The sequence below is a fragment of the Myotis myotis genome, unplaced genomic scaffold (genome assembly GCF_014108235.1).
Source record: "Myotis myotis isolate mMyoMyo1 unplaced genomic scaffold, mMyoMyo1.p scaffold_m19_p_5, whole genome shotgun sequence".
NCBI classification, from domain to species: domain Eukaryota; kingdom Metazoa; phylum Chordata; class Mammalia; order Chiroptera; family Vespertilionidae; genus Myotis; species Myotis myotis.
The window spans coordinates 15091519-15117801 of record NW_023416357.1 but is presented as its reverse complement, the minus strand read 5'-3'; the positions used below and the strand labels follow the sequence as shown (position 1 = coordinate 15117801).

Genomic DNA, 26283 nt, shown 5'->3' with positions numbered 1-26283 from the left:
AATCAACTAACCATGGGGAAGAAACTGAAGTTAAGTTTTTCTTTAGAACAGTCTGTTACTGAGGAGGGTAAAGACAGCTCAAGACAACTTTATTCACAACTTACAATATTATTTATTTTAGCTAAAAGACATATGTTGTTATTTGCCGGGAGCTGGTCCATGCTTGCTGTTTCAAGAGACCTGGCATATATGGCATACTGTTCTTAATATGTTTGCTCACCTTCTTGGCACTATGTGTTTTAACCAAGGTCTCTGACAAAGGTTGTTTCCCCAGGTAGGGATTTTCCCCTGAAGTTAGGGAGGGAATAAAACCTCTTAACTAAGTGCCAGGTGGGTAATTAATCACTTTAACTATGAACAATCATGCTTAAGCTACATAATCTTTACTCCCTGGAACGGAGATAAGAAACGCCCTAACCTTTGTAATAGAGATTGATAGGATTGAATCAACTGGTATAAATACAGATGTAACAAGATGGAAAGTGACAGAACTTAGAACACAGAACTAAGAAGACAGAACCTACACAGAACTAGAGACAGAAGAACTTCGCTGGAGAGAACATGGCAAAAGATCCTGGACTGAACCTGACTACAGAAATGGGCAAGAGAACCTGACTAGAACCTGGTAACTGAACCTGGCTGGAGAACCTGGACAGAACCTGGCTGGAGAACCTAGCGAGGGAACATGGCTACAGAACCTGGCTGGAGAACCTGGAGAACCTAGCAAGAGAACATGGACACAGAACCTGGACACAGAACCTGGCTGGAGATCCTAAGCAGAACTTCGCTGGAGATCCAGACCAGAACTTGGCTGGAGATCCTGGCTAGAGATCCTGGCTAGGCTGCTGATCAACTGAACGCTGTCTCCGTGTCATTCCTTCTTCGCCAACTCTGTCCACACCTTTGGGGACCCCTGGACCTGCTGGGGTTGGACCCCAGCAGTTATTGTGTTAATGTCACTTTTATATTATGCAGAAACATTGCTTTACTTCCTAGAATAGTTGAAAATTCAGAATTTTCTAAACTCAAAATATGTTCAGTTATCAGTTATATCTTAAATTCAGAAGAAAAAATGTTCAATAAAAATTGTATATATATTTTTGTCATGACAAAAGAAATAAGTCACATCTTTTAAAAATAATAGCTTTGAGATATAGTTTACATAACAAAATTTATCCTTTAAAGCATACAATTCAGTGGTTTTTAGTGTGTTTATAACTATCACCACTATCTAATTTTAGAATATATTCATCACCCTCAAAAGAAACCCTGTACCCATTAGCAGTCACTCCCCATTCCTCTTCCCCACAGCCTATGGCACCACTCATGTACTTTCTGTCTTTGTGGATTTGCCATTCTACAGCATGCATCAGTTCTTTATTCCTTTTTACTGATAAAAAAGGATTCCCTTATATGGGTATGTCACATTGTATTCATTCACTCACGAGTTGATGGGTATTTGGGTTGTTTCCATTTTTTAGCTATTATGAATAATCCAGCTATGAACATTCACATACAAATTTTTTGTGCGGACATTTGTTTTCATTTCTCTTGGGTATATCCCTCTAAGTGGAATTGCTGAGTTATATGCCCACTGGTTGGGCTTTCTCATGTATAATTTCTGTTGGCTGCTTTTGTTCCTGTGTGCAAGCACCACTCTGCTGTTTCTTTGCACGTCTCACAATTTAATTTTTTGTTGAAAAGTTGATATTTTAAAGAATATAAAATGGCAACTCTGAGAATCTGGTTATCTTCCCCCCAGGGTCTGGTGTTGTTACTGTTTGTTTCTTTATTGACTTTCCTGGACTAATTCTATAAAATTTGTCTTGTCTGTGGTGTGTACTGTTGTAATCTCTGCTTCATTAGCTTAGTGTTCAACTAATGCTTGCACAGAGATTTCCTTTATTGCTTTGAACCAATAAGGCTTCCACCCTCTACCTGGGGACACTGTGTGTGTGTGTGTGTGTGTGTGTGTGTGAGCACTATGTGTAGAGCACCCTGGAAGCTCAATAAGTTATTACACTGCCTTAGTCTTTATTTACTGATTATGCAAGCCTCAAGTTCAGCCAGAGCTAAAATATTGGGGCATCTTTAGGTCTCTCCTGGGCATGTGCCTAGCTCTGTACATATATGTGGCCTTGAGGAATATGTCAGGGCATTATAATACCCCCACCCCCCACCCTACCCCTGATAGACATCTCATTTCCAGATCTTTAAAAATTTTTTGGCCAACTTCCTGTTTGCCCCAACTAATAGCATTGCCTCAGGCAGCTATAAAGCTAAACAATTGTTGCTGATTAGTTTTGCCTTGGAGATAGGGATTTTTTTCCCCCTCACACTCAGTGAGTTTTGAATCAGATGAAGTAAAGATAAACTCTTTAAATGGGGCTTTTCGAGGTAGCAAGGTAGTGTCCAGACTGGTCAAATAGTGATAATTTATGGGGCTTCTAGAGGAGTTCCAAACCCAGCCTGGCCTCCTCTGCTGACTGCTAGGCTGTGGTTTGCACAGTCACAGTGTTCGTACGGCTGTTGTTGTTTGAGGCTCCTGCCCAGCCAGTGAAGGGACAGTGGGCATAGAACAAGTGAAAACACCACAAAACTCACTGTTGTTACAGGATTTAGCATTTTTCTTGACTAAACAAATGTTTCTTGGATTGTTGCAAGCTTTGGATAATTTCCAGAGTTCTGGGAAATTAACGTTGACAGTTTTTTCCCAATGTTTTCAAAGGTCCTTACTTTACCATTATAGAAATGACCTTCTCATTTTAAAATATGTTTGTTATGCTGTTGATATAAACATTTTTTTCTCTTTTTCTGCTTTTAGATACCTTTGAGATAGCATCTGTGAACTTACCCATTCCTGTGCAACCCAGGAACTACTATAAGAGTGTTTCTGACAACAAAGATATTGTAAAATTAGTCTCTGTGCTTGGCACTATCATCAACTCCACCAAGAAGGTAGGTCACAGGATTTGTAGCCAGGGCCCTTTGCTTCATAACATGTGCCTGTGTGAAGCTGAACACCACAAGCTTGTCCGACGTGTAGCCAGGGTCCCACCAACTGTGAATTCAGTGAGCTGCTTATGGTACTTTGTATGTACACAGCAAATGTTTATTTAAAGGTTTTTCATTCTAGATTGCAACGTGAAAGAGAACTAATATTCCTATGTTTTATATTGTGTTCCCTTTAGTGCCTTTACCTACTTATTTATTTATTTATTTATTTAGTTCAAATAAATATAACTTAAAATTTTTTTGATATGTTCCACACCACAAGTCAGACTGGTGTTACAATTGACCTTCATAGAGTTGGTGATACCAGTACATTGAAATAGAATAAAATTTACAGTCAATTTTTCATATTTGTGTACTGAGGCAAATCTTAAGAAGTATCAGATGAAAATTTATGTATATTGCCATGTGGAAATCAGATAATACTGAAAAATAAAGAAAATATTAGTGTTATCAATGCAAACTTACACTAGTTATGGGGATAAATTTGAATTAATTACTATTGCCAACCTTTTCTTAACTTTCCATTTTTTGTTTGGGCAAATCTGTTCTTATAGTAAAAAAGATTCAAAGTCCTGAAGTCAATTTCTACTTAAAAATATATTTACATTGTCATTAAGATCTGTTGATTCTTTAAAATGGTTTTTGTGTTGAGGAAATAGTTGCCACTCAATAAATAGTTTTTCTTATTCCTTAAAAAAAAAAAAAAAAAAAAGAGAATCCTCATCTGAGGATATGTTCATTGATTTTAGAGAGGGAAGTGTCAGTGTGAGAGAGAAACATCAATTAGTTGCCTCCTGTATGCACCCTGACTGATCGAACCTGCAACCTTGATATGTGCCCCTACTGAGAATTGAACCCGCTACCTTTTGGTGTACGGGACAATGCTCCCATCAACTGAACCACCCAGCCGGGGCTCTATTACTTAGTTTTTATGGAATGAATTTCATTTGTTTTGAAAGCATTTTGAAAATTTAACATTGCTGTAAAAATATGAGGGGATATTAAGTTTAATTTTAATGTATTCCTGAAGGAACTAGAAGTTTTTGCATTTATGCATTTCCAATTTTCCTTTCTTAATATATTGAAGGTCCTGTATTTAATTTTGCCCTAGAGACAGTGTTCACATAATTCAGTTTAACAAATATTCATCTAGTGCTTATTTTATCAAGCTTTATACTAAATGGTAAAACTAAATATAGTATTCTATGATTATAATGAACATTCACATATACTTCCCAATGTCTCCTAATCATGGAAAATACAATAAGACAAATCGGTAATAAAGTCCATTAATTTCTCTGAACATAAGTAGCCTCTTTTATGAAAATCTAAGGGTAAGACACAGCAATTGAAATTAACATACTGCTGGCAACAAATATACTTATCTTTTTGTCACTTTTATTACATTTGCTTTTTTATTATGTAAAGGAAATGTACAGATATTAGTCTTCCTTAAAGGGTTGGCACTTAGAATAATTTGAAGGACTTTTTCCAATTTAATAGGATGGCCAAATTGTTTCTGGAGGAATATATGTGTGCTTTTCATAGGGCTAGACACGGCTAGCCAGCCACAGCCATAGACCCTTCTGAATGGTTCTCCCTCAACCACAGAAAATCCTAGGATCCAGCTCCTTTTCTCTTGCCATCACTGGTTATATCAGAGTCTAAACCTGACCTACCTTCAGCATTTCCATAGGCGGGTCATCAACTTATAACATTGCCAGGCAGGCTTAAAAAGATGAGCTAGCTAAACCAAACAATCAAAATAACCTTGGTAAAAAATAAGGAAAACAGCTCTACATAGGTTGTTCATGTAGTTTTTCCCTTAAGTTCTAGGTTACCTCTGCTCTGACAAGTTCCAATCTAATAAAGAGTGACATAAAATAAATAAAAGTCTAACACATTTAATTAGAGTGTATCTTAATATTATAAATTCTTGGAGTTTCAAGAGCTCAGGATTCTGGAATGTCTACCTATATCCAGGGATCTTTGGTAATCTGTAATTCATTCTCCCAACCATCACACACTTGTGAATGTTTACCTGCTGTTGCAATGCATTCTGGGCAGTTCATGTCAACACCTCAGCCCTTGCTTGGGGAGCAGTTGTGGTTGGGACAAGCAGGGACAGGCTTAGCTTTCTGGATTTTTTTTTTTTATATATATATATATTTTAATATATATATTTTATTGATTTTTTACAGAGAGGAAGGGAGAGAGACAGAGAGTTAGAAACATCGATGAGAGAGAAACATCGATCAGCTGCCTCCTGCACATCTCCCACTTGGGATGTGCCCGCAACCCAGGTACATGCCCTTGACTGGAATCGAACCCAGGACCCTTCAGTCCGCAGGCCGACGCTCTATCCACTGAGCCAAACCTGTTTCGGCAGCTTTCTGGATTTTAATGGCTGAGAAATCTTAACACTTATATCTGAATCTCTGAGGGACATTTTAGCTACATGTTGGGAATTGAAGTGAAACTACGCCTTGGTTTGGTACAGGTTGGTGCAATTTACTTAATATAATTGGACCATTTAGAATGCTGTTCATAATATTCTATTTTTTCAAATAATTGCATTTTTAATTTTATCTCAATTTATAAAAAAATTCTTATGCAGATATAAGTCTGAAATTATAATGTAAACCAAAAGAAAAACTTGATTCCCAAATGTATAACCACCATAAATGAGGAGACAAATTTTTAATTCTTTGTAGATGACATGATTATCTACTAAGTAAATCCAAGAAGCTAATCTGAAAAAAATAAGGCCTAAAAGAGTTAAATTGGTAGTCAGTTGAAAGGTAACTATAGGCATTTCTGCTATAATGCAATAAACGTGTTCCTAAAAATTTCATTTTACAAATTTGTACATTTAATAAAATAGGGATTATGAGTAAAGCAGGATTGAGGCACACACACAAAACTTAGGAAATTTCATAATCAGAATAACAACAAAAAATCATAGCAACAATAAAAAACATAGTCAAATATTAACCCATTTAATAACACTCTAAAAAAGTATGGAACTTTACTATCAAAAGGTGAAAAATACTTATTAGAAGGTGTTATAAGAAACCATTAAAGCTGCTGAGTTATGGAAATAAGGATAAGATATTTAAAGTTCCGGTCGAACTGTGCAAAGAACATTCTCAAAACAAAGTGGTGATCAAATTGGCCCAAAAGGAAGAAGAGGGAGGGGGATGTGGCACAGAGGATTGTACCCTGCTGTGGCTTGCTGCTTTAGCTGGTACAGAACAAAGTGGTGGGAAAAAGATTACTCTAAACTTTAAGGAATTTTAAAAAAATTGGCAGATTTAGAAACACATGCTATGTTCCTGGATGGGAAGATTTAATATAATACAAATGTCAGTCCTTATCCAATGAATTTATGCATTTTATGTGATTTGATGCAGTGGGGTTTGATGCTGGATATGTTATTTGCCTCTCCAGATCTATGCTCCACTCTCTGACTTTAAGGAACAAATCTATAGGTTTCCATTGAAGTGAGGGAGAAAGAGTGATCTTGGAGTGTTTTTTTCCCATCGTATTGTTGTAGATAAGCTCCCAGGCAGCGCAGAGGAATAATCAGTCGGGCACTCAGAGGAGTCAGAAGAGGAGCCTTTAATGCAGAATTGCAGATGCACTAGTGCAGTGACTCAGGGGAATCAGCCTCCAAAGCCTGAGTGATGAGTATGGAGGAAGCCTTCCTTTTATCCCTTTTAGTTTCTTTGTCCTCCAAATATGGATCAGGCTTCTGGACTTTTCCCGGGCTTTGCAGCCCCCATGGGTTGGGATGGGGGAAGTGAGATTACACCCAAAGGCCTGGCCTGGCTGGTGCCAGTGCTGACAACCCCCTCTGGGAGTTGTATATGGTTCATGACTTATGGCCTCTGTAAAATGGGAGTATTCTGGGAAACAGGTTCTGCAAGGCATGACAGGCATTACAGATAAGAATGGAGCTAATTATCTAATAGCAAGAATAGGTGTCAGAATACAGGTTACTGGCATAGATTCGGATTGCTAGCCCCCCAAAACTTATATTCCCCTTCACTCTCTATGACATAATCTTGAGCTGTGGTTTTTTTATCTGAGGTCTAGCTGCCATCAAGAGGGCCTTGTCCGTAAGACTCTCCTACTTCTTTTTGGCTATGGATGGTCCCATTTCCACAGTTACTAGTCTTGGGTTACTGTTTACACTATTGTATATAGTCCCAGTTCTGTGGCCTTTACAACTAATCACCCAGTTCACTAATTAAACATTTTAATGAATCCATGGGAATCATCAACAGTTGGCAGATATTCACTGTTCATGATGCCATTTCTGACTCTTCTTTCTCAACACACATAATCTTATTTGTATCCTAGGAAATTATTGCATCCATGGATTGCTTCAAATGCTACAATCACATTTGGCAAAAGGAGAAAGAAGAAACCCTCATGACGTTTATTATGAAAAACCCCTTGCTTCCTGAATTTGAATCCCAGATTCTCTATTTCCAAAACCTAGAGCAGAAGATTAATGCTGAGCCTGAATATATCTGTGTGGGCACCATTGCTCTGTACACAGGTTGGTTCATTTTCTTTCAGACAGCCATAAAAATTCAACAGTATCGTTCTGTCTTTTTACGGAGATTAGTACTTCAGAGAGTTTTAGCTTATCTTAAAGACTGACTTTCCTTTTATAGGACTTAAGCTTTAAGACCAATTTGTAGACTTGTTTTTAATTCCCTTTTGCATAATTATTTATTCTGGACTATTTTGAATACTTTGCTACTAAACCTTGAAAATAAATGCTACTTCAGAGAAAGGGGATCTGTGATGTTTGCAATTAAAGTTTATCCTTTCTTTAATAAACAACAGTAACAAATGTCAGGCTTACTTACCTCCAACGGTTTTGATATGTACTGTGTTTCCTTTTTAGCATTTTGAAATGTGTTTTCAATTGCTAGAAAACAAGCTTTATAAAATAAATGAATATATAATGATTAAGAAAAATAAATTCTTTTCCAGTTTGATTTTTTTTCATGTTAGAGGGTTATCACATGCAGTTGCATGGGGTCTTCTTATACCGGTTCAAAGTTTTCAAACTGAACTGTGGACACTTGGGTTTTATAGCTGACTTGAAGTTCACCTTGACTGCTGAGACGAAGGCCTGGATGGTTGTCATCGGCCGTCACTGTAACAAAAAATACAGGAGTGAGATGGAAAACGTTTTTGCACTTGTTGAAGAGTTCAGTAAGAAATTGAATCGTCCAATTAAAGACCTAGATGATATTCGGATTGCTATGGTGGCACTGAAGGAAATCAGGGAGCAGCAGATTGTCATTGACTTCCAAATAGGACCCATCGAGGTAATTGATAATCATGTGTTCATTATAGAATTATCTCCACAGGTTGGGTGAGATTAGCTGAAATACTGACCAGGTCTGGACTGGAGTTACTGGGTGCTAAACTCAAGAACAGCAACTTCAGTAAAGATGATGTCTAATCCCTATAGGGTGCCTTCTGTGGATCCGTATGAGACCCTTAGGGGAAGAGCCTGAGATGAGGATTTCTATACAAGTGATTTATTGATGAATATTCACTGGAGAAGGGGAGCGAGGGAAACAGGAAAGGATGAGGTCAGGTTGGGGGAACTAAGTGAAGATAGGGTCTTAGCTGTAGACTGACTTCAGCCTGATCCCACGGGGAGCCATAGAGCATGGATTGTACCACACAGTTTTTTTCTACATTGAGACAAGGGGACTGCCCCTTGTACCCCCCATCTGTTGACCATCAACCATAATCTCCCCAGGAGAAGGCTCCAATTCAGCTGAGGACAATTTTCTAGAAAGAGGGCAGGATGATCCTACAGTGAACACTACACTCTCAGCAGTTGGGGATGCAAATACCTGCTGGTAAACAGGACCTGGATGGGGTACTAACAGTGTCCTTTCATGTGTTAACTCATTTAATCCTTCCTGCAACCCCCTCTTTACCCACAAGGAAACTGAGGGTCAAAAAATTACACAATTTGATTAGTGTTGCCCATTACTTTTGCTTTTATTATCATACTATCTTTTCTTGATGAAAATGTTTTCTCAGCAATCTGCCACTATATTTGTTCTTTTAAATGAGACTAGTATAATTGTAGCATTAAAACAATTCCAGACATAAAAACATTGTCTGTTCCTCACACAGTAACTTGAATGCCTGGACTTACACTCTGATGCTCAGGATCATATCTAGTCTCACATTATCTGGACCCCTCTTTGAATTTTTAGAAATGTCAAATTACCATGAATGTGATACAGGTGACAGCACATTTGCACTTCTGCTGTGTTGGGAAATCACGTGATCTGCTCTGCTCTTCTTGGGAATGGGAACATCAAGGCAAAGAGTCCCTGCTTTGTGTAGGACCAAGGGTGACCCTGGGGTGTGAAGAGGAGGCCTGGTAACAGACAACCTTGTTTTCTCCACCTGAGAGTTAAGACAAAACTATAGTCAAGTAGTCAAGATCAAAGTACAATCGTTATTATGGCTAGAACTTACTTGGAAGACACGATCTAGCGTACAACTCTCATATTCCCATTACACCCGCCACCCCCACTCTACACACACACCAGGGCTATGAATACTAAGTCCCAGAATTGGACTCACTCCTCCATCAGAGGCAGTGCTGGGCAGCTGTAGGCCTCTGTAACCTGCTCCATTTTATTGGTTGGGGTGCCGATCAGAGGTATGCCAAAAAGGAGGAAGAGGGAAAGGGGAGAGAGGCAAGGGGCTATGCTTGCCCAAAGCAACAGTCGTTTTGCAAATCAATGGTGATATATCCTTCCTACCTCTATAGGGAGGAGTCATGGTAGGAAGGGGCCAGGGATATTTAAGGAATTTTTTTCTCATGAAAATCTACCTTTGCTTCATTTTAATCTTCTGGCAAAGAGAGTCATCCAGGATTTTACATCCTGAGGGCAATGACCTGGCCCAGGCTCTGATTCAAGAACACCCTGTGCATCTCACTAGCAAGTGAAATGCAGCACAGGTATCTGAATGATTTTAGTTTTCAAATTGCTTTAAAATGATATATTTTTCGATATTCACAGAAATCCCTGTGAAGCAGCCAGGGAATTTTCCCATTTTGCAAATCAGGAAATGAAATTAAGGGGCTCAGTTGCTCACTTACGCTTTTACCGTTTGCAAGTAGAGTAACCAGAACTCTATGGGCGGGTCCCGATCATGCTGATCTTTTTTGTTCTAAATGCTTAATGAGTGACTGTGTGTAGACTTATGCACCTGATTGATAGGAATTAAATTTTTCTTCTTTTGTGTAGGAATCCTATGCCCTACTTAACAAATATGGGCTTCTGATAGCAAAGGAGGAGATGGACAAAGTTGATACTCTGCATTATGCCTGGGAGAAGCTTCTGGCACGTGCTAGTGAAGTTCAGAATGAACTAGCCTCGCTGCAGCCTGGTTTCAGGAAAGAGCTTATTAGTACTGTGGAGGTCTTCTTCCAAGACTGTCAGCAGTTCTATTTGGACTATGATTTGGTATGACACTAGCCTTCTCTTTGTGTATTTTTGGGGAAGAGTGAATAGAGCATGCAGGTGTGTGTGTGTGTGTGTGTGTGTGTGTGTGTGTGTGTGTGTGTGAGTGACATGCTGTTGAGTCGGCTCTGACTCCTGATGACCCTATGAATGAGTGATGTCTGTAATGTTCTGTCTTCAACAGCCCTGCTCAGCTCCTGTAGAAGCACGCCTGTGGCTTCTTTCATGTTGTCAATCACCTCCTATTTGGTCTTGCTCTTTTCCCTCTGCCTCCCAGTTTACCCAGCATGATTGTCTTTTCCAAAGAACCCTGCCTTCTCACGATGCGCCCAAAGTAGGACAGCTTCTGTCTTGTCATGTTTGCCGTGAGTGATGTTTCAGGCTTACTTTGCTCTAGGACCCACTTGTTCATCTTTCTTGCAATCCAGAGCGTCCATAGAGCTCTCAACACCACTTTTCAGATGAATCCTTTTTTTCCTATCAGCCATCTTCACTGTCCCACTTTTGCATGCATGCCTAGTAATTGGGAATATGAATGCATGGATGTAAAATGTAGTTGTTTAAAGATTGTGTCAAATTTAATGAAATTCCCTGGGAATGGGAATTTCATTTTCATGAGAGCACAGCCCTTTATTTCCCATTCACAATTTTTTTCTCTTATAGTTCATCCCGAATTATTTTAATAGGAAATGGGAAATTTAAAAGTGCTATTTATTGGACACAGGCACCAGGGGGGTGAGGGCATGAGCGGGGGTGGGGTGGGGCGGCAATGGGGAAATAAGGACACATATGTAATACCTTAATCAATAAAGAAAGAAAAAAATACCATAAAAAGTGCTATTTATATTATGTCATTGGACTGTGACTGAAGTTGTTTGATGGCTTTCTAAACTTGCATAGACAAAAACAATTTATGTATAGTTAAAATGGTTCCCCTCCCCACAGCATTCATTAGTTCCACAAGTGCTGTAGAGCACCCAGAATGTGCCAGCCACTGCCCTTGGTGCTGAAGACACAAAAATGGGCAAGGCAGATGGAGTCCATATTTTCTCATACATATATGAGTTTTAGTGTAGAACCTTCTGCTGGGAGTATGATGTGTAATGAGACCGATTTTAGCCGACTACAGTACAATATGCTATGGAAGAGAAATATGTAGAGCATAGGGTAGCATTTGCTCCTATTAACTACTAGCACACCAAACTACAAAGTTAACAAAGTTAGGGAATCGGACCCCTGCACTAGCTTCATGGGTGAAGAAGCACAGAAATCCACATATTTAAGGTGTTCTAATGTGAGAAGACCTGATTGGAATGTTAAGGTTATAGGTTACTTTATGCATAGATGTTAGAATGGTTAAATCTGTGAGTTTTTTGGCATTAGTGCTTTAGTTCAAAACCAGACATGAGCCTGGCTGGTGTGGCTCAGTGTTTGAGCATTGACCTATGAACCAGGAGGTCACGGTTCAATTCTTGGTCAGGACACATGCCTGGGTTGTGAGCTCAAACCCCATAGGGGGCGTGCAGGAGGCAGCTGATCAGTGATTCTCTCTCATCGTTGATGTTTCTATCCCCCTCTCCCTCTCCCTTCCTCTCTGAAATCAACAAAAATATTAAAAAATTAAAACAACAACAACGAAAAACCCAGATATTATATGTGCTTTTTATAGAGCAGTTATTAGTCTGTGCCTTGACACCGAAGAAATGAATAGTACAGATTTTTACTTTCATAATTTCTTGACATATGGAAGTTATATCAGTAACTTGGAGTTAGACTTGAAAATATTTCCAAATGAGTTACTTTCCCGAGACCTTTTAAAATAAAAATTGGTTCCAGTCATGTATATGACATGCATGAACACTAACTTTGATGTTCAAATACTTTGAGCTCATGAAATTTATATGCAAACACTTCATTCTATTTTATATTTATCTTAACTGTTTGTTTCAGAATGGCCCAATGGCTAGCGGCTTGAAACCCCAGGAAGCCAGTGATAGGCTTATCATGTTTCAGGTAACCTTTTTAGTTTCTACTAAACCTGTTTAGTTTCTAAACAACCAAAACCTTAATGTGTTTTAAACACTCCCTTTTCCCTCTCTATTGACATAGAAAAGTTTATTGTGTAAAATGGTATGGACTTACATTTAAAAAATATGATTTGGTATGGTTACAGGTAGAGTTGGTTTCTATGTAATTAATTACATTCATTTGGTATTTCTCTGTATATGTGCTCAGAGATCATATACTGAGATTTGCCAGTCTTTTTTTTTAAATTTACATGCTTGTTCATGTGTAAATTATTTTGATACATTTTCACTTGTGTTTTTATTAGAATCAATTTGATAATATCTATCGGAAGTACATCACCTATACTGGGGGAGAGGAGCTTTTTGGTCTGCCAGTTACCCAGTATCCTCAGCTTCTCGAAATAAAGAAGCAACTAAATCTTCTCCAGAAAATATACACTCTCTACAACAGCGTTATAGAAGCTATAAATAGCTACCATGATATTCTGTGGTCAGAAGTAAATATTGAAAAAATCAACAATGAACTTTTAGAGTTCCAGAACAGGTGAGGAGTTCAGTGTTTAACATGCTCAGAACTATTGAACCTCAAATGCGTTCTTATTTGATTGGCTGTCAAGTTCTCCCTCCAGATGTTTTGAAAGCACGTCACGCTGCATTGCAGTTGTCTGCTAGACATCACCCTTGTCAAATGACATTTATTAATTGTCCCATGTGTGTACACAGGGAGACAAACACACCCTTTAAACCTGGATGAATCTTGTCAGAGGCTCTCCTGCAGCTTGGAGCTGATCTCTATTTATATTATACTTATTGAACATTCAGGGTTTAGTAAGATGATTTCCTGGTATAACAGCAAGAGCCCATGGTTTTTCTATGTCCTGTTAAGTATTGAACCCAAAGAAAATGGATGGTCATTGGTTGTAATTTTTTGGTTGACAGTCTGATACTCTCTGCTGTGTTTTTTACTTGATAGGGTTTCAAGAAATGTTTGTAGAATTGAATTGAATCAGGAGGTACCTCTATCCTTTAAAATAATGCCTTTTATCTAGTTAGTTGTTATGGGGGATTGAAATTTTTTTCCTGACTGGGAGGAGTAATTTTTATCATATAAATGTGATTAATCGATATCCTCTGACTTCTGATATTTAAAAATGTGATATTTGAAGTGACTAGTTTTGATAGAGATGCTGGCAGACAGTCCTGGACTGGAGACTTCTGAGCTTAGAGGCGAATGAACTTTCCTGTTGCCTTCCCTTTGCAGATGTCGGAAGCTGCCCCGGGCGGCAAAGGACTGGCAGGCTTTTTTGGATCTGAAGAAGACCATCGATGATTTCAGCGAGTGCTGCCCCCTGCTGGAACACATGGCCAGCAAGGCCATGATGGACAGGCACTGGGCAAGGATAACTGCTCTCACTGGGCATAGTCTGGATGTGGGGAATGAAACTTTTAAGTTAAGGAACATCATGGAGGCACCTCTTCTGAAATACAAGGAGGAAATAGAGGTACAGCAGATAGCATGCATGGTGGGAGATTGGAAGCTCTCAGGGGATTTATTTGATAGTAGTCCTGCATTGTGGAATGTTGCATCCGGACACCATGCCAAGACAACTGAAACTGTTTTCCTGGCATCCACATAATTCCTTCAGCAAATGTTGCTGTGATAAGTTCTGTGCTTAGTGCTAGGGATGTGGGGTAATTAATTAATTTGTTTAATGAAATGTTTATACAAATAAGGATACAGTTACAAGCTGTGGTAAATACCATTGAAGGAAAAGTAAATACCATTGAAGGAAAAGTATGATGTTCTGTACATACTTTACTACAGTGAAGGGGCTGACCTGTCTGGGAGGTGAGGGAAGGGTGATGAAGGTAGAGGAGGGTGGGGTGGATGAGCCTGACTGGCTGGATAAAGGGAGTGTGCTTGTGTGGTGGGGGTGAGGGACTTGTAAAGCGCAAAGGGGATTGGAAAAGACAAAAAAGGCCATGCCAGGCAGAGAGGAAGGCATGTGTGAAGGATCTGAGCTGTGTGTGGGGGACCATTAGAAGGCCAGAATGGCTGGGGCACGGGGGTAGGGGGAGAGGAGATAGCTGAGAAAGGGCAGGCGCAGCGGGCTAGAACATGTTATGGATTTTAGGCTTTGGAATAGTGAGGAGCCATTTGGAAGATGTACTTTGAGCAGGGGATGCCATGGTTAGATTTTCATTTTGTGAAGTTCACTCTGCTAGCTGTGTGGATAAAGTATGGGACGACAGCAAGGAAGGTGATGGGCAAACCAATTGGGAGCTTATAAGAATATCGGAGGCAAGATTCAGTGGTGTGTTGGATGAGTGGGCAGATAGTTAAGTTGGAGAGGGGAGAAAAGATGAAGAGATCTGTACGTGGTAAAATTGGGTAGAATTTGGTGATGGAGGGAACATGGCAGGAGATACAAGGTGGAGGGACTAAGGATGAGGTCTAGATTTCCTGAGAGATCTAGATGGATTATGGGTCTTATCACTGGGACAGGGAATCTTAGAAGGGAATCAGGTTGAGTGACAGGTACAAAGACTGTCCACTTGATTTTGGACATGAGTTTGGTATTTCACAAATTGTGCTTGGGGCTCCCTTATGTAGTTAAGCAGAGAAACCCAGTAGGAAACTTGGATGTAGGTCTCACTTGGAGATACAAAAGCTTACTGACTGCATGGGCACAGATGAGCTCCACTCACCTGGAACATGAGACCAGAATAGAGCAAAGGCAGGGCTGGATTGCTGGTCCAGCAGAGGAGAAGGCTGCAGAGGAGACTGGGAAAGTGATCAGAGTGGGGAAGAAATCAGAATCCTGCTAATACCCCCCTCTAGTATTGCACTGATTTGACTTAATCATAGAAACATTAAAATTTGAGTCTGATGAAAGTTTCAACATTTGAAAGTTTATTGCATATTGTTGATCCCAATTTAAAAATTTTGATATAACTGACAGATAGCTTCGTGTAAGTTTAAGTTGTACAACATATTGATTTGATATACATGTATATTGCAATTATATTGCAGCATTAGAACACCTCTTTTATCATGTAGTTAGATCTAGTCTCTTTGCAAGTTTAATGTTTATAATACAGTATTGTTCACTATAATCACTGCTGTGCACAACCTCTGCAGAACTTATTCGTTTACTAGATTTGGGAACATGAGTATTTATAGATACATGTGAAGCAAAAGGTGAAGATAGGCCCTCTGTGGGACCTAGACTGTTTGGGAAGCATGTGTGATGTTCGTGTGATAAAGGGAGGGCTTGCAACTTCCTAGGACATCTGCATCGGTGCCGTGAAAGAGAGAGACATTGAGCAAAAGCTGAAGCAAGTGGTGAATGAGTGGGACAGCAAAGCCTTCACATTTGGCAGCTTTAAAACTCGTGGAGAACTCCTCCTGCGAGGAGACAGCACCTCGGAAATCATCGCCAGCATGGAGGACAGCTTGATGTTGCTGGGCTCCCTACTGAGCAACAGGTAGGAACACCTCCATCTTTCTTTCCTGAGGTTTGAGAACCATAAGACCAAGCATTTCAAGGGAAACGAATGCTTATGATAAAAATGCAACAATACCCCTCTTTTACAATTTACTCAATATTAACAATACTGGCTTTAATTTTAGCTTTTGGCACAGCATGTATGATACTGTTTTTATTTCGTTGTCCTCTATTTGTAGATTGTGTCTGAGACCATCCATTGGACTAATGGTCCAGGAGAATAGAATATCAGTAGATACAATCCGCAACATGCAGTCAGCCTCTTGGATCTGTGAACATTTCAGCCTTGTTGCTGACAAGCCTCACTGCACAGCCTGCAGCTCAGGAGGCTCTACAGTCCGGGGTGGGGGGAGGATTATTCTGAATTTCAAACTAATCATTCGACCCAGAAAACCATTTTGCCCACATGTTTATGGACTAGAAGTGCACATACTTTAATGATCAGGATACTGAGTGAATTTAATTCTCAAAGAAAAGTAAAACAGTACAGACTAATGCCAGTCTAACACTTTTATCTGGCAGTAACAGCAAGGCCGACACACTTTGGTCTCGCAAGCCATAGATTCCTAAACTGGCATTTCCTTGGGTTACTACTTCCCTTTACTCTTTCTGAAATAACTTTTGTCCACTAGCATTTTCTCAAATATATGGTAATTGTGTAGAATGTGGATACCAACAAGATATGATTATTGTTATTCTATCTTTAAAATGCTACTCTTTTCTCTGTGTATATATGTATCAATAATTTTAATGTAGGGAGTAATAACTACCTAAAATGCTTATTCTTTCCACTTACTGGGTCTATCTAAGTATTTGAAATGAATGCTATAGGATATAAAATCGGGTCTTAGAGATTTAGACCTTTGGTAACATAGAGTCTGAACTACTTAGGATTTGGTGAGATTTAACAGATTTGGTTAGTACTCATACCCAACCAGAATGAGGGATAGATGGAAGATGACACAGCCTAGGGCGGTAGAAAAGGCACGCATATCAATTAAGAAAAATTAGGGATGGAGAAACTTTGCTTACCAATGGCAGCAAATGTGGATTTGTGTGATGAACACCGTGGACACCAAGGAAAAGGCACAGAAGCTCAGCAGCGAGACTATTACTTTTGGCGGTAGCAACAATGACCAGAATTAGACGGTGGCAGCCAGGTGGAGTCCAATCTCATGCCTGCCCTGCTCCTCAGGGGACGTGTCTCCCACCTCTCTATGCTCTGGATCAAAAGGGAAAATGTTAATCTAACAATGTCCAATACATGGTGGTGAATTAATCACTTAGCATCATTTTAAAAGCCAGCAACATAAAGTTGTAAAGAAATCAGTAACAATTAGGGTTTTTAAAAACCTCTTTAATTTTTGAGAGCAACAACAATAAAATTAAAGCATAAAACACCGAACCCTAAATGCTGCATATATTTCCCATTTCAGGTACAATATGCCATTCAAAGCCCAGATTCAGAAATGGGTACAGTTACTTTCCAACTCGACAGACATCATCGAGAACTGGATGCTGGTGCAGAACCTGTGGGTTTACTTAGAGGCCGTCTTTGTGGGAGGAGATATTGCCAAGCAGCTTCCCAAGGTTTTAGAATTTTCTTTATGATTTCATCAGGTGTTTAACTTATAGAACTAATCATTTTTTTAAAAAAAAATGTAATTCAATTTATGTTCCTGCCCCCTCCCCATTTTTTTGTGTGGTTGCTACTGATCTGTTTTTCAAAGAGAGAGAGAAATTAAGGGAAAGAAGGGGCATGACAATCAGAGTAAGAACACTTCAAAGCTGAGAGGTTTTATAGGAAATCGAGGGTTAAAACAAACAAAGAATGAGTGCCTACCTAATTGATATACTTCTTGCGATAATTTGAAGGTAGAATTTGGAACAGGATAGAATTATGGAGTAGTTATCTTGACAATGGTTGGATAATTTGTTCCTTTACTACTGACAGTTTAAAATAACTCCCACTATACAATATACCCAATTATATCTGAACTGTAAAATTGAGGGGTGGAAATCTGTAGGAAGAAAGCTCTCAAACAAAAAGGCCCTCTTCTCAAGTGTGGAGTGTTTTGCTCATCAAATTGTAATCATCTCACAAGGTAGATATGGAGTGTATTTTGAGGTACTTAAAAAAACCCATTTTTACCAAATTGCAAGGATTCTTATTCAATTACCTTAAGTTTGCAAAATCATAACATTTTAACAATATATTTGAATTTTAGAGGCATGATTATGTTGAGTGTTCTCTTTACTTAGGTGTTCTAGCTATCTCTTTGGTTCATTTTTAGTTTAATTATAGAGGACATACCTGTTAGCTGATTTTTTTGGCCGCCAGTGAATGCAAGCCTACATGAAAATTTTAAGTATTTATTTATTTTTGCTTTCATATTTGGTCATGCTTTTCTTTTTGATGGGTGGAGACGAATCTCAAATTGGACTTAATAATGGAAATTTGCACATACAACATTGAAGGAGCTACGTTGGGTTTCTTGCTCTCATATTTGATGGAACATGCTCATTGAAAAAATACAGAAAGTCTTTTTTAAAAATATATTTTATTCATATTTTACAAGAGGAAGGGAGAAGGATAGAGAGTTAGAAACATCGATGAGAGAGAAACATTGATCAGCTGCCTCCTGCACACTCCCTACTAGGGATGTGCCCATAACGAAGGTACATGCCCTTGACCAGGATCGAACCTGAGACCCTTCAGTCCACAGGCCGATGCTCTAGCCACTGAGCCAAACTGGTTAGGGCAATACAGAAAGTCTTAATGATGAAAATAAAAATTATTCCTACTCTCAAAAAATCTTCCCATTTTGCATTTTTTCCTGAAAATTGTTTTACAAGATTAGCATTATAATAAAATTAATATTGTATGTTATTTCTAAATGATTATATTTTCTAGTTATACAAGCAATTCAATGCAGAAAACCTGAAAAGCTTAAAATTCACTTCATTTAGAGATAACTGGTGGAAACAGTGGGAATGTCCTTTCCTTTCAGATTGTCTCAGATTGTCTTATTACTTTTGTATTGGTTCCCTGTTTTTAGTTACCATAATAGGGTACCAGGGGATGAGCTAAGGCTTCTTATTTAAGAAAGGGGGTGGTAGGTGCAAAAGGCCTGAGGAGAATTCCTGTGTGACATGTTGGTGATGGATAGATGGGGTATCCAGACTGGTCAGAAATCTGGCTTTGGTGGGAGGTATGTGAGACGCTCTGTCCTTGAGATTACAGACGTGTCCAATGTGCTCTGTCACCTCATTCTTGTAGGAAGCCAAGCGCTTTTCAAATATAGATAAGTCTTGGGTGAAGATCATGAATCGGGCACATGAAATGCCAAACGTGGTTCAGTGTTGTGTCGGAGATGAAACCATGGGGCAGCTATTACCACACTTGCTGGACCAGTTGGAAATATGCCAGAAATCCCTTACTGGGTAAGCTCTCTGCTCTGTGAAGCTCCCTTAGCATCCTAGAGAGGGCGGGGTCCAGAGAGATTAGACAGAATTAGCCAAGTCAGTTTTCTTTTGCTGAGACCTAATTCATATCTGGCGTTGCACAGATAAAACTGATAGTCTGGAGCCTTAAAGTCTCTCCGAGCATTCGCTAGATTTGTCCTGATGTTGGGATTACAGGATTTAAGGCAACTTCCATTACTGGGACCAGATCTTGCAAACATTCACATCCAGTCCTAGCTTTTAAAAATTAATACACCTATTTTTCTGATATCCTTCTTGCATAAATATCTGAAGAACCAAAACATTTCATTATAGTCAACCAAGAACAATTTGAACAGTTTGTAGTGTACACAAATAGTCAAAATTATACAGAAACAAGATTGGTGTGCATAGTCATACACACTCTTATGTATGTGATGGCTGAGTGAAATTCAAGAATAATAAATATTTTTCATTTTTTCCCCTTTGGTGAGTCAATATAAAATTATGCAAGTAGAAAAATGTTAAATAAGAATATTGTAAAAACAGTTATCTACACGTGCAGTTATTTATTTATTTATTTCTTGAGGTAATCCTATATAATAAAAGGCTAATATGCAAATCGACCAAACGATGGACCGACTAGTCACTATGATGTGCACTGACCACCAGGGAGCAGACGCTCAACGCAGGAGCTGCCTCCTGGTGGTCATTGCACTTCCACAGGGTGAGCTCTGCTCAGCCTGAGCTGGGCTCAGGGCTGGCTGGTGAGCTCAGTGGTAGTGGTGGGAAAAGCTGTCAGTTGGACAGCCCCTAAGGGCTCCTGGACTGCAAGAGGGTGCAGGCCAGGCTGAGACACCCCCCACCCACCGAGTGCACGAATCTCATGCACCCTCTAGTTGACATATAACATTATATTAGTTTCAGGTGTACAGCATAATGATTAGATACCTATATATACTGCAAAACGATCACCACAATAACTATAGCAAACATCCATCACAACACATAGTTATAATTTTTTTTTCTTATAATGAGAACTTTTAAGATCTACTTTTAGAAGCTTTCAAATACACAATACGTATTACTAACTATAGTTACCATGCTATACATTTCATTTCCAGGGCTTACAACTGAAATACACATGCTTTTAAATATCTCTTCTTTTAAACTGTTAGTCTCCTTAGAATGTCTCCGGACATTCTTCTTAAAAACTTTGGGTAAACTATTGATTATTGCATTGGTCAGAGTTCTCTAGAGAAACAGAACCAAGGTGACACACACAAACTGTAAAATTTTTTTCTTTCTATTTCTTTTTATTATGGAGATACTTAAAATATCACTTGATATTTTGCCATTATTTTATAACTCCTTAGAGTAAAGCCTACTCTAAAATTACAGTTTTTTACTGAGCCCCCCTTGGCTTTTGGATCTGTTGCCAAGAAGAGGTTATGAGCCAACATATGTAAGGCCAGTGTAAATACTTGAGTACTAATGTTTACAGAAAAACAACGCCCTCCCTCCTATGCTGATAAGGATCTGCATGGATGAAGGGTCTTCAAAGATCAGGAATAAGCTGTCTTCTCTACTTCAGCAGCTTGGTTTGGTTGTCACATTCCATGTGCTTCCTTCCATCCTAGTCCAAACGGATAGAAAATATTACCTGAGTCCTGAGCAGAATCAGACTAGTCTTATGTTCGCTAGTCTGAGGGCAAGTAGGGTTAGGAATTGGCAAGTAAGTTATTAAGAATAAAAGCCAAAGTTATATAAATAAGAAGGTTTAGGATATTTAAAATTATAAAAGTAAGGAATGCAAAATGTTAATGCAAACAAAATAAAACATTGGGAGCATTAAGGTAAGCCTTTAAAAAAATGAGGGAGGATATAAGAAGAGGCTCATTGGGCAGCCTTTGCTTTTGTCCTTCTCACTCTTTGAGGCCAGACTTTGTGCTTTTTCACAAGCTCAAGTGAACATATCCAAATTGCCCAAATAGTAGCTTGTAATGGATATTTCACTAATTATCCTGTGAGGGTCAAAGAGCAAGATTACAACACATAGCGAGGCTTACCCACTCTCATCACTTTAGAAATGGTCTTCCCTTACCACTTCCTCACTGACCACCAGCCTCTCCTTATAGCTCCTGCCTTGCTTTACCTCTTTCAGACTCTGAAAAAAGCCTGCTCTTTTGTGTTGAGGAATTTAGCTCTGACCCTCACCCTGGACATCCCACTGGACAAAACAGAAGTCCAGCCCCTGACTGAAGATGGACTGTTGGGAGTTCCCATGCAGGCCTTGAAGGTGCCCCTGGCTCAGCTACTGATCCAAGCAGTCTTTCAGTAAAAACTCTAAGAGGAGAATTCAGCTTCTATGAAATAAAAATGACCATAATTTTACACAGGAAACAAATAAGTAATAAAAACACGTAATAATATAAATAAAAAGTAAGACAAGTAAATAATACACAAAATGAAAGAATAGAAATAAAAACAAGACAATGTTTAAAAAGTATTTCTGGTAAGACTTCAAAAAGAAACTGCAATTAACTCTGCATTCATTATATTAAAATGTGCTAGAACATGAAGATACAGAGGTATAGGTATGAGAATAACAGAAAAAACATCCATAACATAAGGAATCACCATAAAATAACGCAAACATAGAAACCAAAGTGCAGTTGAAATCAGGGCAATGATGGGCAAATTGACTGGGTTTTGGTAATGCTTGGAGGTGGAACAGAGCCTAGACCAGCCGTGGGCAAACTATGGCCCGTGGGCCGGATCTGGCCTGTTTGAAATGAATAAAACTATTGAAAAAAAAGACCGTACCCTTTTATGTAATGATGTTTACTTTGAATTTATATTAGTTCACACAAACACTCCATCCATGCTTTTGTTCCGGCCCTCCAGTCCAGTTTAAGAACCCATTGTGGCCCTCGAGTCAAAAAGTTTGCCCACCCCTGGAGACCCTTTCATTTGTAGCTGGATTTTGTTTCTGCTTTGGTGATGGAATCATTGTTGTTGCTTTTTCTTCATCCTCACCAGAAGACATGCTTTTTTTCTTTCTTTCTTTTTTTTTTTTTTTTTGAGAGAGAGAGAGAGAAAGAGAGAGAGAGAGAGAGAGAGAGAGAGAGAGAGAGAGTCAGGGAGAGGGAGAGAGAGAAACATTGATGTGAGAGTGAAACATCAGTTGGTTGCCTCCTGCACGCATCCCAACTGGGGATCAAACTCACGACTTTTCGGTGTTCGGGATGATGCTCCAACCAATTGAACCACACTGGCCAGGGCTCATTGGACTTTTATAGATACAGTTCCACAAATGATACACACCCTTTATCTGACAATACTATTATTGGAAATAAAATGAAACAAAAACATCCTGTGTATATTTTTTCTGTTTTCTACAAAGAAAGCATAACATTTTCCAGAATAAGTCAAATGCATACATTATAGTTGTGAAAAGTGAAGCAATTCTGGAAAAAAGAAATTGCTTCTCCATCAGAATATGGAATGCTATTGGCAAAACCAGTAACAGAACAAAACAAAAAACATTGGACAATATGTGGGAAAATCAGATTGTTTCAAAAATCTTTCCCCCCTTTCCCATCCAGGTTAATTTATCCCTGGAGAGTCTTGCTTTGTGTGTCTGTAGCATTTATTGTTTCCCTCCCCACTTAGGTACTTGGAGAAAAAACGACTTTGCTTTCCTCGCTTCTTCTTCGTCTCGGACCCGGCCCTTCTGGAGATTCTGGGGCAGGCCTCGGATGCGCACACTATACAAGCCCACCTGCTGAACGTGTTTGACAACATTAAAAGTGTCAAGTTCCATGAGAAGGTTCGCCTAACTCTAATTACTGACCATATTTAGGATCTCTGCTGTCTTTACTAAACAGCTCTCTACTTACTGCCCTGGCCATTAACCCTCAGCCGGTGACTAAATACAAGCTTTTGAGCCCAATTTACCTGCAGAACTATGTAATTTTTTAAATATCTAGAGTGTAGATCTGAATAACAAATAGTTTAACTATGATTAAGCATGTAATGTACATAGCTTTCATGGTTTTACATGCCAAGTTAACTGTTTAGAGATTCGATTAAAGAAAGCACCAGTTGCTCATCCCAGCATGCAGTCTGCACTTGTTGAGCAGCTATCACGTGCCATGGCAGATGTGGTCTTGACAGTGGGAGCATGCAGAGCTCCGGGAATTCACGCCCTGGTGGCGTCCCCAGCGTGCAATTAGTGCAGTGGTACAGCGATGCCATTGTAAGCAGTTAAAAGCCAGTCATTGAAGTTCAAGCCCCTTGCTATGTGCCAGGGCTTCAAGGAGAAATGCATCACAAATAGCACTGAAGTCGTTTTTATGCAGCACAACATTAAGAGAAATTTGACATTAAAATTAAACTCTTGGTAATTTTTGACTTGCTATGCTGGTATTCTGCACAAGGATCAGAGAAACACTTGTCAGGGAGCCTTCACCTGGGTGGAAGGGGTGTGGGAGGAGGCTTCGTGCAGGAGAAGATGGTGTTTGAACGGATTTTTTGAAGGTGAGTGGAACATAGTCAAGCAGGTAGAGAAGGGATAGACACATGGTCCAGTCAGAAGGAAGGGCAAGTGGAGGTATGGGCAGGAATGTGGGTGTGTGAGGGAATGTATTCGTTTCCCAAAGCTCTCCTGGACTGGAACAACACAAGTTTATTCTCTCACAGTTCTGAACTGAGATGTCAGCAGGCTGTGAGGACAATCTGTCCCATGCCTCTCTCCTAGTTTCTGGTGGTGGTCAGAAACCCTGGTGCTGCTTGGCTTGTAGACACATCACTTCAATCTCTGCCTTTGTCCTCACATGACATTCTCCCAGTGTGTCTGTCTCTAAATTTCCTTCTCTTTCTAAGGACGCCAGTGGTTGGATTAGGGCCCACCATTATCCAGGACCTCATCTTAACTTGATTATATTTCCAAATAAGGTCTCAGTCACAGGTACTGGGGCTTAGGGCTTTGACATATAGTTTGGGGCTGAGAGACACAATTTAACCCACAGCCAGAAGTGATGAGCAAAGAGTGGACCAGATTCCAGAAGGCCGAGTGCATCACATTATATCATTCTACTCCATTGTGAATGTAACAAGATAGAAGGGAGGTTTTTATGCAGGGCAGGGCAGTGACCTGATTTGAGTTTCAGAAGGATTCTCTGGCTCATGTAGGTGCTGGAATAGAGGGGAGCATGGAAACCAGTGTCAGAAGTGACTGCAAGGTCAGGATGGAAGAGGCTGAGCTGCTGCAATAAAGTCTTGACCAAGGGGGTGGATAGAGAGGAAAGGAAAACATGGAAATGGTTTTAAATCAACGTTTGTGTAAATCTACTGGACTCGTGGGTTGAAAGAAGGGATTGAATTACCTAGGAAGTTCTTTCTGATGTTCTGCTTAAATCCTTCAGTAAAAGCACTAGAATTTCATGGTACTTGGTGAAGCTTTTCACACTCTCATTGTACATTGAAGATAATTTAAATTTCCTCATCCAAAGCTGCTACTCATAGCAATTACTTTAAAAAAAAAATAGCACTGATTTTTTGTTGTTGTTTCTGCCATAAGGTGTCTACAGCCAGTGGCAGATTATGGTTTTGTGGGTCCTAAATATTATACAATTATAAATACCAATTTATATTTAGAACCTTGGAATGGGTTCATGTAAGTGAGAGGACCTGAAATTTAAGACTCATTGGCTTCATTAATACAGTTCTAAAGCTGACATTTAGGATTCAGTTCTAAATCTGAGACCACTTATTAATGAAGAAAAACAGTACATATTCACATTTACTTTATAGTTTGCATTATATATATATTTTTCCAATTGGCATGAATAGGAAGGTGGGTAGTGAAGTAGGGAAGTAAGGAAGGCATTATTTGTAATGTCTAATTTTAGGCAAGAGATTTAGTCTCAGAGATGTGTCCTCCAACATTGCCTGATCAGTGAATGGCAGAGCATCATTCAAATCTGTCTTTTAGAACCTCAAACACCATGCTATCCTCATCATGCCATACTGCATGGAGCTTGAAGTGGAATGACCAGATGAGGAGCTGGGTTTGGAGGAAAAAACGTTGTGAGCAACCAAGAGCTCCTGTAAGGAGCACACTGTTTCGTACAGGATTGGAGTTACCCTGTAAGGTGTTTGCTTGATCATATTGGCCAGGTCATTGCTAATGTCAACTTGATAAGCTCGTGGTGTGGATGACAATCTCTTAGGAAGTTTCATTTCATTTGGGGAACTAGAGATTTTTTGATTGTTACATTTATATTGAATATTTCTTTTAGAAAACAAGTTTTCTCCTCTCAAGTATAGACTATTTAGAATGGATTTAGTATTCCCTTTTAGCTTCACAGATAACTTCTTTTTTACTGTTTTGAAATTGATTTTATGTCACATTTTGACTTTTATGTTATAATCTGTAGCTTAGCTTCTGTCGGAAGGAAAACATTGACACGAGGGCAATGGAGGAATATATTCTTCATATGAATATAGCTATTTTTTTTTGGCTCCTAACATAGATCTATGATCGCATTCTGTCAATTTCCTCTCGAGAGGGTGAGACGATTGAATTGGATAAACCTGTGATGGCAGAGGGCAATGTGGAAGTTTGGCTCAATTCTCTCCTGGAGGAATCTCAGTCCTCATTACATCATGTGATTCGCCAGGCAGCTGAAAATATTCAAGAAACAAGTTTCCAACTGATTGAATTTCTTTCTTCCTTCCCTGCTCAGGTCAGTGTGT

General features: G+C 39.3%; 1 protein-coding gene across 1 annotated transcript in view; it reads left to right on the top strand.

Annotated features, from left to right (window-relative positions):
* Positions 1 to 26283, top strand: part of DNAH5 (dynein axonemal heavy chain 5) — a 192769-nt gene that overhangs the window by 54998 nt on the left and 111488 nt on the right. The window contains exons 23-34 of the mRNA XM_036308556.1: positions 2825 to 2958; positions 7381 to 7582; positions 8131 to 8366; positions 10326 to 10544; positions 12492 to 12554; positions 12874 to 13112; positions 13830 to 14070; positions 15858 to 16057; positions 17514 to 17667; positions 19358 to 19521; positions 23197 to 23353; positions 26061 to 26273. Of these exons, the coding sequence (XP_036164449.1) occupies positions 2825 to 2958; positions 7381 to 7582; positions 8131 to 8366; positions 10326 to 10544; positions 12492 to 12554; positions 12874 to 13112; positions 13830 to 14070; positions 15858 to 16057; positions 17514 to 17667; positions 19358 to 19521; positions 23197 to 23353; positions 26061 to 26273 (2222 nt within the window). The remainder of the gene's footprint in view (positions 1 to 2824; positions 2959 to 7380; positions 7583 to 8130; positions 8367 to 10325; positions 10545 to 12491; positions 12555 to 12873; positions 13113 to 13829; positions 14071 to 15857; positions 16058 to 17513; positions 17668 to 19357; positions 19522 to 23196; positions 23354 to 26060; positions 26274 to 26283) is intronic.